This window comes from Artemia sp. Qi Xiang Cuo, chromosome 5, assembly GCF_049724085.1.
Source record: "Artemia sp. Qi Xiang Cuo chromosome 5, ASM4972408v1, whole genome shotgun sequence".
NCBI lineage: Eukaryota > Metazoa > Arthropoda > Branchiopoda > Anostraca > Artemiidae > Artemia > Artemia sp. Qi Xiang Cuo.
Window position 1 is genome coordinate 54,253,806 of NC_142798.1, and position 12,951 is coordinate 54,266,756.

At 36.1% G+C, this 12,951-nt stretch overlaps 1 protein-coding gene across 6 annotated transcripts in view; it reads left to right on the forward strand.

Annotated features, from left to right (window-relative positions):
* Positions 1-12,951, forward strand: part of LOC148952276 (zygote arrest protein 1-like) — a 208,617-nt gene that overhangs the window by 173,135 nt on the left and 22,531 nt on the right. For 2 of the 6 annotated variants that reach the window (XM_089089717.1, XM_089089723.1), the window contains exon 6: positions 6,977-7,191. The exons of 2 other annotated variants lie outside the window; for them this stretch is intronic. In XM_089089717.1, the coding sequence (XP_088945843.1) occupies positions 6,977-7,104 (128 nt within the window). In that variant the 3' untranslated portion in view covers positions 7,105-7,191. Of the gene's footprint in view, positions 1-6,976; positions 7,193-12,951 lie in introns of those variants that run through there. 2 more of the 6 variants (XM_089089718.1, XM_089089719.1) reach the window with 1 other exon arrangement.

A 12,951-nucleotide genomic window follows, 5' to 3' on the forward strand; every position in this document is an offset into this window, starting at 1 on the left:
AATTACATCGAGCTGGGAAAATAAATCATGAGATATTTAATATACTCCAATGGCTACCACCAAATATTAAAATGGATATAAAATTTACGCTTGCTCCAACCAATTTAATTTTATGACTGGAACTTCCTGCCAATCCTGATGTAACACTTTCTCTCACCTCGGCAATACTTCATGTACGAAAGTAGCAGGTTATGAGTTCTGTTGCTTTGGCAGTGGAAAAACTGAGAGCTAATGGAAATAATATTAAACTACTTGTTCCTCAGACAATCACCAATCAACATCATATTGCAACGGGCTCACACACCTTCACCGACTCATCCGTTATCAATGGTGAAATTCCTTCAAAATTAGCATTGGCATTTGTAAAAAGTGCTAGTGCAGTAGGATCATGGGCAGGTTGTCAACATAAATTTGAGATGTTTGACTTTCACCTCTTGTGTATAAAGTAAATGGAATCCCACTCTACAATCTATCTTTTGATAAATCCTATAGGACACTGTATGAGTGGACATTACAATCCCTAGATCGAGATTCACAACAATTTGGAAATGGTATAACCAAAGAAATGTTGGCTAAAACGCATGGTTTCATTACTCTGGACTTGTCGGGCACTCAAGATATGAGTATAGTACGAATAGGGAGCGTGCGTTTAGAGTGCAAATTTGCCGGACATAAGCTGAGAGTATTGCACTAATCTCGTTAAACCAATTTGAAACTTATTCGGAAATTACTCCTGAAGGCAGTGTTCTGCTAGACCTTGCACCATGAACACAAGTCAAATAATCAACGTATTTAATAATGATCAATACATGTCCAAATATAAATCCTTTTGTATACCATCGGACTTCCTTGAAAAAATTCAAAGTGTAAACAATACCATTATCATTATTAATAGCAGTCCATCGAGTGTAAAGACAGGTCATTGGCTGTGCATCTTTCAAACATCAAGACTATTGAATTTTTTGATCCTCATGGCCTATCTCATACGTTATACACTCCACACATCAACAACTTTATTGAAAGCAGTGGGAAAACTAATATTCACAACCAGAAGAAAGTGCAGAATCTAACGACTAAAAACTGTGGTTTTCATGCACTAATTAATTTCGTTTTCAGATGTCGTGTTAATACTTACGAACAGTTTCTCAACATTTACGTAGACAATCCTCGCCTGAATGACTTTATGGTAGAAAATATACTCTCAGACCAGTATAACATTGATTTTAGTGCCCTTCAAATAAAATATTTTAAAAATGTATATAAATTTGTTTATTAATAAAATAATGTATATACACAGCAATGACTTTATTCTCCTATTTAGATTTCTTCTTCTAGTATGTATAGGCAAGTGTCGAGAACAACTAATGATGGTAGATCATTTGTATTCACTGTATATTGACCTTGATTGGCTGCAAAGTCCGGGTCCAATTTCTATAGTACAATGTAACTTCACTCTTATTGTATCTCTTTGTATAGTCAATGATACTATATGAATTCATATTGTAAAATTCACGTGTTTCAATTTGCCTATTTGAAGCAATATCACATACAGTGTTTTCAAATGATTAATCACATTCTGTAACAGCTAAATAAAAATCAGTAGGTTTAAAGCCATAATAGCCAGTGTCTTCACAACAATGACGTAGAAACCAAATTGTCTTGTTGCCCCAACAGTTGAATCTTAGTCCTGATTCTTCCTCCCAAAGTAATTTAAAACCACGACGATACCAGTCTCATAAAAATAAACTAAAATCTCGGTTAGGGTTCTTTCCAATCATACCAGGATAGGTATTCTTTCACTGATCAAATTTATGAGTGACAATTGGAACATAAATGTCCTCTAGGGTGAGAGTAACAAATCTCTTCAAGACAAGAATTAAAATCTTTAATTTGCACTTCGTGTTCTCTATGTAATTTACATGGATTGGATAATTTACACTTTTCATCATACTCATCAATAATTGTACAATTCACACATGTTAACCAACTGCCAAGGGTATAAATACATAGTGAACGTGTTTAGAACATTTTTTCCAGTGTTTACTCTCTCACAGCTACAATGAGACTGATCTACGATCGATAAATTGAAATAAAGAGAGAGAGATATATAGAGAGGAGTAACTATGTGACGTTACAAAACCTGTTTTGAACAGAATATAAGGCAGTATATTCAAAAGTAAATCCACAATATTATTTTGCTTTGTTTCAATTAATATATAAATAAATTGAGTAAATGCATTTGAGTCACATCGTAAAAGTTGCATACAATAGTCCAATGATGGAAAATCATTTCTCATTATATTGTCAAGTATTCTTTGAGAAAATATTTTCCTTGAAGAGATAATTCCAGAAAATCATCATCTAGAATCAAACCTACTTAAAAAATCCACTCATTATTGCAAATATATATCTTGGCAAATAAAAACAAGTAAAAACAAACTGTTCTCTCTTACTAACATGAACTATGCTGAAAATCCTTCCTTATGTTAGTTTTGCTTGCTATGAGCGGTTGTTAGGACCTCTTGGTCATTTTTAGACCTCCTTATTTGGAGTCCCGTTATCGTCATAGGCTATTTTTAGATCTATGTTCGGATTATAGATATGTTGTTCTGGCTCGAGTCTAGTTGTCTTCCATATTTAAATATCCCGTGAAACCTTTACTTCTTATACTACTAAAAGCATTCGTATTTTTGAAAACTCGGCAAGACCAAGGGTCAGAAGGGATAGTCGTAAAAAATTGGAAGTGAGATCAGTCCATTTAAAATTGAAAGCTCTACGGTCTTCTTTAAGGTGGTAAAGTGATTGGAGGATCAACAGGCCCCTCCCGTTTTTGATAAAACCATAACCCACCAATGTATCAGATCAAGATTTTGAAATTCTCATTTTGTTTTTAGAAATGTCAAAAGATCTAATAAATATGCAACCTTGGTCAAAATCACCTTTACATATCCCAAGGTTAATAGCCCTAAATTACACATATAGATAAGTTTCAGTAGTAACACTTCACTATTTTTTTTTTAGTTTTCTGTAAAAGTCTAAAAATGTTATGAAATATATACAGTTCTGCATCTTGAATCTCCTATATTTCTAAATCTCTTTTGAAAACAGATGAACACCTTTATTAGATTTTGAATTTTGTATTGGAATTTTAGTAGGATTTAGTCCAAAGTTCATAATGCTTACCAGTATACCTTAATGTTTACTGTAAGGGAATTTTTACTTAATTTTATCTAGGTAGTAGTAATGCAATAATACATTCTGATGTCAACACCTATTACTACTACCACTACTGCTAACAACTCACTCCAGCACCAAGCCACCTGAGAACAGCATAACTATACACGCTCCTCCTTCATACAAATATCTTCAAAGCCTCCCTCTTTACACCCTCCCAGAAAGTTCCCATTTCCCTTAAGTTTTTCTTTATGACAGCCTCCCAACCCAACTACGGACGCCCTGCTTTCTGTTTAGCCCTAGACAGTTGTTGGCTGAAAAGGACAATCTTCGGCAGTTTGTAATCTGTCATGCACAGAGCGTGCTCTAGCCATCTCAATTTTTCTCTAATTCTAGCTCTAGAAAGCGGGATTGAAACACACTTTTCGCAGAGCCTACTATAGTCAGCTGACTTCCCAGAACAACCCCTAGGCAATTTGGAAAATATCTAGTAGATGGTCATCCCGGTTTTGAAGTGCCCAAGCTTTAGAACCATGTTTGACCGCTGTCATCACTGTAGCTTTTAACATTCTAATCTTGGTTTGCAGACTTACTATCCTATTCTTCCAAACTTTTTTAACTGGGAAAAACACCATGAGCCTTGGCTATTCTACTTCTAAAATCTTCAGTGCTCCCACCGTCTTTACTAATAGTATTACCAAGGTAAGTGAAGCTGTCCTGACCAATCTTTTCGTTACCCAACGCAACCTTTTCATCTTCACTTACTCATAGCCTTAGCGACATAGTCTTCTCGATAATAAGTTTCAAACCTTTTCTAGCACCCTGAAATCGCAAAACCTCTAAATATTCATTCCTTTCGCTCCCACTTTCATTTAGGATGCTTATATCATCAGCTTAATCTAAGTCCAGAAGATTCCCCCCCCCCATTTGATTCTGTGTTTTCTCATTGTCTTTCCTGTGCTCATTAGGAAAAAATTCATCAAGATGATGCTTATAAAGGGAGATAGAACACAACCGTTCTTAGAATTATCAATAGAACTTAGAAACCCGTGGTAGAACTCGCTCCCTAGTGCTGTCATCTATTCCAATATAGGTGTAAAAAATACAAGTCTATTCCATTATAGGTGTAAAAAATACATGTAGTGCCTTCTAATGCTGTCATTTATTCACCTATAATATTAATATTTTACATTGTCACCCCATGTCTCCATACGTCTGATGGTCGTTCCTATCTGTAGCCATTCAAAGTACCATGGTCATCTCTATCCGTGTGCATAATTAAATTAAAAAAAATAACTTTTTCAACTGAAAGTAAGGAGCAACTTTAAAACTTAAAACGAACAGAAATTATTACGTCTATGAGGGGGTTTGCTCCCTAGTCAATACCTCGCTCTTTACGGTAAAGTTTGAATTTTGTTCTAATTCCTCAAGATTGATCCTTGAATCACAAAGGTCGTTTAATTAGAATTTATTTAATTTTTGATCGTTTTTTAAATAATGCTGGGAAATCCGGTGGATTTTTCATAGAAATGTCCCTTCCTCCATAAAAATACCGTCCATAGAAAGATCCTCCCACGTAACTCCCTCCACCCCCCCCCCCCACCAACAGATAAAATCCCTCCTGAAAACGTCTGTATACTACCCAATTACAAACATTATATGTAAACAATGGGCAAAATTCATAACTTGCAGCCCTTCCCATGGGGACTCTGTGGGATTAAGCCCTCCTCAAAGACATTTTTATTAGATATTCGACTATGTTGAACAAAACGGCTATCTCAAAATTTTGATCGGTTGACTGTTGGAAAAAATGAGACTGGGAGGGGGCGTAGACTTATCTGTCGTGGTCCAAAAGCGTTTACCCAATTTATTGATGTGTTAGTAGAGACAAAACAAGATTATTCCCCAGAGTTTCAATTACTCCTTTCATTGACCTAGTGAACCAGTAGGTGATCAGTTTAAGTGATTACTGGTAGTAAAGGATGATTGCCTTGAACTCGTTAGTTTGTGATCAGCAATATGAGAGTCAACAATCGAAAATCTTCTATACATGTCCCCTATGTTTGCGTACATTGGGCAGCTGGTTAACCTTTGGGAACTGCATTATTGTTGACCAGTAAGATGAAAAGAGTAAATTGTGAAATCCTTGTAGGTTACATTGAAGATATACAGTACAAATTAGGGATTGTAATTCATGTGTTGAAAAGGTTTTTGGCTCTCACACTAGAGGATTTCTGCGCTCCACTTGTCACTATGATAAGTGTGATCAGTTGGAAAATGCCTATCCTGGTATGATTGGAAGATACCCTAAACGAGATTTTAGTTTATTTCCACGAGACTGGTATCATCGTGGCTATAAATTGTTTTAGGAGTAAAAACCCGGTACACGAATTAATTGTAGGAATAACAAGAGAATCTGGTTGCTATGTCATCGTTTTGAAGACAATATTTATTATGATTATAAGTCTACTGATTTTTATTTGGTTGTTACAGAGTCAATCTTCGTTTGAGAAACTGTGTGTGATATTGCTTCAAATAAACAGATTGAAAGATGGGAATTTTACAGTATTGACGGAAAAGAATAATTGGTTTCACAAAGAGATACAATAAGAGTGAGATTACATTGTGCTGTTGGACATATGGTGTTGAAGGAAAAGAGGACTTGTTGCGCGGTCCAAAAGTCAGGATGTAGGGCCCCTGTAGGTCTGGAAATACGAAAGAAGAACATGATTTGTTCAAAAAAAAAGATTTTTTTATATTTACGGTATTACGGGACTGTACGAATTTGTTAAAAAATAATTTAATGAATAATAAAAAACGTATGAGATTTGCGGTCTGAAAGTGTGTGAAACAGAGTGATGTGGGAGATCGTCCCCCTCCTTCTCCGAAGGATTCGGCAGAACTAGAAAAGTCAGGGTTATGACTTCCAAAAATGACATAGTGTCCGTATACCCCCTATAATCCAATGAACTGTGTCCGTATATCTTCGATAGTCCAAAACAATGTGTCCAGAACCCCCTAGACTCTAATGCAATAATGTGAGGAATAGCCTATGCTCTCAAATCAATGCCGTATAAACTAACTTGTTCTAATGTAATGCCGTGAGATAGCGCTGTTTCTTCAATACCTTAGCCACAAAATGCCTTAGAAAAAATAAACCCAGGAGTTTAATAGCTTGGTTCCGAAGTATGTTTTGAAATAAAGCAGGCAAGAGATTCCAAGCCATCATAATTACCACCTTTGATATCATGCACCATAAGCATGTGGAATATGCACGTCCACAAAAAAAGGCGGTAAATATCTTTGAGGATAATTGGGTTAAAGGTCTAATAGTGGCTGGAGTTTGGCTCTTAGATTAAAGGCCAGAAATGTGTGTCTTGGGACTAACTTCATAAAATAAGAGGTAAGAGTCTCTAATCCAATACCTAAAAGCTATGAAACACATTGGAGTCATGAATGTTCCTAGTGGCAGGGTTGGGAAGTAAAATTTATGTCAGTATAGCTAAACTAGCGTCATCTATGACCCTAAAAAAGAGTGTATTGGCACACGAAAAAGGGATTGCAACTGCCGGATAGGGCCATCTGTGATAAACAAGTGTAAGGTGTCCTACTAATATAACTGATTTTGTCTGCTTCAGATGTATTTGGAAACCTTTAATTGTTTTAGTGTCAAAACTGTGAGGAGCTTGCTGAAACACTTGCATCATGTATTCAGTACAAATTAATACTTTATTATAAAATATCATATATTGTTTATACTTATTTTCTATGTATTCATTTACCTATCACATTATTATTGCAGAGCCTTTAGATAACCTTAGAAGACTTGGAGAAGGCATTGACAAACGTAAGAAGCATCCCCAGCATCTTTGTGGAAAGTGCCAAGAGCTTGGTTATGCCTGTTTTAAAAATCCTTACATAAATCTCTAATGGTGGAGGATTGGATCTAGTGTTCAAGTGTTCAAGCCATTATGTGTAAAAAAAATAGGTGTATGTTCTGTTTCTTAAGGTATAATAAAGATTTGAGGACAATTTTGTAATGTTCTTATTAGGTAATTAATATAAGGAAATTTCTCATAAAATCTTTCTAAGTAAAGAGCGCTAATAAAACTGAAAAGGAGCAGAAATTGATTATTAAAGCACACATACTAGACAGCAGTATAAGTTTTTGAAGCCATCTTAACCCCCTCCAGTTGCAATTCTCTCTGAGTGTTTTATCTGAGCCTTTTAACTGTCAAATATGATAATCTAATGAATCAGAGAAACGTAGCACAAGGCAAAGAAGTGGTATTTGCTCTTGGCAAGCAACATTTTAGCCAAAATCAGCAGAAGCCCTAGTGCGACTCTAGAAGTGAAAGGCTTGATTATCAAAAAGAATGGCTTGATTAACAAAACGATTTTGAAACATGGATATTATTCTAAAGCGTAAGCATGTATGAAGATTTTTAATAAAAATTTTAAATTTCTTCTCAGACCCATCTGAGTGAAGCAAGGGTCATTTGTCCTCGTCCAAAACTTCTAAATACTCAAAGTAGTGTAATTCCTCCCCTAAACGAATGTCTCTGGGATAAGCCCTAAGTGTTTGGGCCTTGGACAAAAATTATTTATCAGGTAAATATCGCCTTCTTCTTTAATAATTATCGTAAAGCTTATTTCTTTTGCTTACTTTATTCCTTAGGAAATCGTGTATGTCTGTAAGATTTGCTTATTAGCTAACACTTGAAAATTCATTGTTGTAAAATGAGTCACTCTTCTGACGAAGGGTTGTTCTCTTACAATCCGGTATTATGGGGCTAGGAAGAGTGTAAAAATCATTGTTTTTGGAGGATTAGTGTGGTTAAATCGTATTACTGCAGGTCCTGATTTGTCAGATTATTGTTGCACAGATCCAGCCAGAGGTTACAGGGATTTTACTTTTCTTCAGGAAGCTCAGTGTTGTTTTGTGATTGTTTTTTGATAGTGAGTTTCTTTATTGTATATTTATTCACTAGTATAGGCTAGAGTAGTATGAAAGAGAATTTTATAGGCGATATCCTTTTTTGGGAGAATTAACCTCCTAAATTGAGACAGATATATCTTTACTAAGGAAGATGCTCCGTCCTACAACTTTGTAGTCTAAGCCAGATATTTCGTACATGTATAAATTGACCGATCGGTGAAACCCATAATATACCTTATCTCAAAGCCTGCTCAACGTATGGCAGGTCAGTATGATTCTAAGCTTGTGTTTTGTTTGGTTTAGTTTTTCTAGGCTACTCGACTGGCCCGAGGTTGTAATCAATTTGTATTTTCTCATTCGGAGTTGAGTTTGCACCTTACTAATACTGTTGATACTCTTTAATCTCTTGACACTGTTGGTAGCGAGAATAGTACCCCTTTTTCTTTGTTTGAGTAAGAATCTACTCCCCCCTCAAGAACATGTTAACAATGATGGCAGAAATTTTAGCCCACATTTCTGAAGACACAAGCTATCTTAGCCATTAAAATAGTATATGTAGTTTAAGCAAATACCCACAAAATGAAAAACCATCTAAAACGATTTGTTTTTCCAAAATCTATAAATGATTTGTTGAAAAAATTATTTTTGTCAGTGTCAATAAGAGGAGTTATAAGTGTTGCCTATAGGAAGTTTTGTCACCCAAAGCATTGGAGAGAACCGGAATAAAAACAGACTGACTTGATTAAAGAAATGAGATCTTTTTCGGTGAATATGAATAGTTATGTGTTGTTGCGATTAGAAACACTGAAATTTTCCACGCACACGGTGAATACTGTAGAATTGCAAAGAAAGGTATAAGAAGTAAAAGATTTTCAAGGATATTGGCTAGTCAATTTAAATATAGGAATTAAGTTGTAGTATTAATAATGATTTGTTATCTGTAGAAATAGGCTTAATGGTTCCTGACCCCTAATCCTATGGAGAACTTGCAATTCCTTTTTTTCTGGTAGCTTCCAGACCCCAAATCCTAAGTACAGCTTCCAATTCCATTTTGGATGGTCATTCCCTTTCAGAAATTCTGGCTCTCAACTCTGTCGCTAGAGATTCATGGTTCTAGTGTCGATATACTGACAGGAATTTGAGTTCCCGACCCTGTAGTTAGGGATTCGTGGCGCTATACTAGACCAACAGATATATGAGCTACTATGAATGTTACTTTCTCACACCCTTTTTCTCGTATGCAAATACATGGTTCCATTAGTCTGAGAGGTAAAGTATAGGCGAGGATTGACATTTAACATAGGTCTAAGCCCAGCTTCATCAATTTTTAACCCTTTCGGGACCGAAGGGATTTACAGGTCCCGGCAGAATAAAATCTGGATTTGGCATCTCGGATTGAAAATAATGAGATATTATAGATGCTGTCCAATACTCCTTTCAGAGACGATTAGATTAATACATCATTCACCTGTAAAAATTGGATAAAAATTGCCCGACATGATCAGTAAATTTGTCATACGTACCAAAGTTAGATAGGAAAATATCTTATTTTGCAATTAAGCATTGTTGTGATATAGGTAGGTAAATGCGATTTTTTTTTCACATTTAATAAAAACTGATTTATAGTGTGCGTTACATGAAATCGGGTCATTTTTCCTAGGTTTGGGATAACAGAACTATTTTGCTCTGGGACCCCAAGGTCCCGTCAGTCAGTAACAGTACTTATTAAGTGAAGTGTGTTTTTGATCTGTTGTTGCACAATTAGTGACATAAGATCTTTTAAAACTAGCTAATATATAGCAAGATACCTGAGCAATAGTAGATGGCGCCGAGGGGAACGCACCATGCATTTGTCTGTCCCCTTAGATCAGTGGTGGATCCAGGGTTTTTTAGGGGGGGCGCAAAATAGGGTGAGACGACAAACTTGCAGTATCAAACTTGGAGCAAGTTTAATTAATGCAAACCTGCGTTAATTAAGTAAATTACACTACTTTAGATCATTTTAGCGGGGCGCGCGCCCCCCGCTCTTGGATCCGCCACGGCTTTAGATTTTTATTGTTACCTTTTTTTGGAACTTCTTGGAAAAATTACCTTTCTTGGCATTTCATTTCTTAGAAATATATTGAGCCCCTTTTCCCTCCTCAATTTTCATGAGTCTGCTATTTTGCAGGAGAATCCTTTGCTTAGAAAATCTTGTTTTTTATTTTATAATTCATTAATGTTGTTTTTAATAACTTTTTCATCTTTATTATTATTTCCCTATATTATTTTGTTGTTTACTGCTGCACTTTTTATATTTATTCATTATTTCTTCATTTTTAATGTTTAGATATATTTACATATTATTATTTATTAAGCTTATTTTCTTATATTAATATTTCCCTATATATTTCTCTATCTTATTAATGTCATTTATTTATCTTATTTCTTAAAATCAATTTACAAAATCATGCATTACCTGACCTTAATTGTTGTGCACATTATTACAAGGGTTTCTTACCTTGTACAAGATAGACTAGTGGAACCTGTATGCATCCCTTGTGTTTAGTTACAGAATGTCTTTTTCCAGAGCAAGAAGAAGAAAATAGCCCCAGAAAATCTTTCAACTTTACTAGACGAATTGCCTTCTGACTATGACTCGGACACAGAATTAGAGTCAGATTGCGACCTCTCCGATGATCAAGGCGTCTTGCCTGAGTCTGGCCTCAGCATTGAAGCGCTGGATGCAGTTTTAATACCAGAGATTGGTTCTGAAGAACCAAAAAGAAATACAGCAGCACCTAACTCCAAATTGCTCCCAAACAGCCGAGCTCAAACCATACCAATGGCCATTACAGTTGGTACTAAGTTTGATAGGAGCCCTGCAAAGCTTACCATAAGAGCTGTTAGATCTTCAGCTGTCACATCTACCTCTTCTATTGCCATGAAAACTGCAAACGAAAATTCTTCTTTCGATATGCTTTTACCCAAATGGAAGAAACGAATTTTGGCAGCCCCAACTATGGGAACGTTATCGGAAGAAAGTGGACCAAAATGTGACTTTTTTGATGATTGTAGCACACCAACAGACTTCTTTCTTCGGTTGTGGAACAGGAAGTTACTAGATCAGATTGTTGAGCAAACTAACCTGTACTCCCAGCAAAAGATAGATAAATTAGCTTCTGCCAAGATCTTCAAGACCTCAACTGTGACTGAACTCTTGGGTTTCCTAGGCATCAACATAATCATGTCATACCATACAGTCCCAGACATGAAAATGTACTGGGAGAGCTCTGACGATGTACAGGTCCCAGCTATATGTAAGAGCAGGACTAGAAACAGATTTTGCCAAATTCGACGATTTATCCATCTCATTGACAACCATGCAATACCCGAAGGGTGTAAGGACAAGCTATTCAAGATTTGACCGTTGACTGAAAAGCTGAACATACAGTTCTCAGGTGCTTGGAATGAGGCAGAGGTTGTCTCAGTTGATGAGAGTATGATATTATTTAAGGGTAGATCCAGTATGAAGCAATATAACCCTATGAAACCCATAAACCGAGGATATAAAATCTGGTGCATTGCATGTATGTCTGGCTACATTTACAGATTTGAAATCTATCAAGGAAAGAAAGAAGAAGCATCCGTACAGGTGCAATTGGGATTGGGAGGGAGAGTAGTTGTCGAATTAACTGCTCCCCTCGCGTCCAAACACCACATGGTGTATTTTGACAATTATTTCACTACGATTGTATTATTGCGATACTTGAAAAAAAAGGTATTCCTGTGTGTGGGACAATAAGGAACACAAGAAAGCACTTCCAAAAGCTTATAGAGTACAAGAAGATGGAGAGAGGTGATTCAGATTGGCGAGTTTCTCAGCAAGAAATTGTTGCATTGAAGTGGAGAGACAATAAAAGCGTATTTTTGGCGTTCAATTGGCACTCAACTGAGATGACAACAATTACTAGGAAGAAAAAGGATGGAACCAAATTGACCTTATCTTGTCCAAAAATGGTCAGCGATTATAACAAATACTTGGGAGGGGTCGATCAGGCTGACATGTTGCGTGGAATTTACGGATACAATCGAAAGTGTGCTATAAGTGGTGGCATAGGTTGTTCTTTGGTCTCTTGGATGTGACCATCACAAACGCATATGCTTCTTATCAAGTAATGAAGCCAGAAGGGGAAAAAATCTCACTGATAGACTTTAGAAGAAGATTAGCCAGAGGCCTAATACAGTTATTCTTGAAGCCACCTATTGAAACGACAAGGGGACGCCCTCGTTCCGGATCTCCTGTAGTGACTGATAGAAATCAGAACATGAAAAGAAGGAAGGGAGCTTTCAGTGTACCGGATGATGTTCGTCTAGGGAATGTTGGAACACATTTACCAGTCTAGTCAGCTGAACGCTCCAGGTCTCGTTGTGAAATCTGCGCAAGTAAAAAGAAGGAATCTCGTCCAAACAGTTATTGTCGATCTTGTGGGGTTTTCTATGCTGCAACAAGGAAAAAAACTGCTTTCTTGAGTATCACACAAAGTAAAGTTAAAACGTTTGAATAAATATTAATTTTGGATGATAAGCTGTTGTAAAGTGTCATTCTTTTAATACAATAATAATAATTTGGTAAATAATAATTTGGTTTAATAATTTGGTAGCTAATAGATTTTGGTAGCCAAATAATAATTTGGTGGCTAATAGACTGACGGGATCTGGAGATCCCATTTCACTGTGGAATGAATGGTAAGAAATGGGTGTTTGGAGAAATATCTAAAAATAATAAAAAAATAGTGTCAACAAGTTTCGAACTGAAAAAAAATATTTGTCATCAAGAAATAAATGCGGTCCTGAAA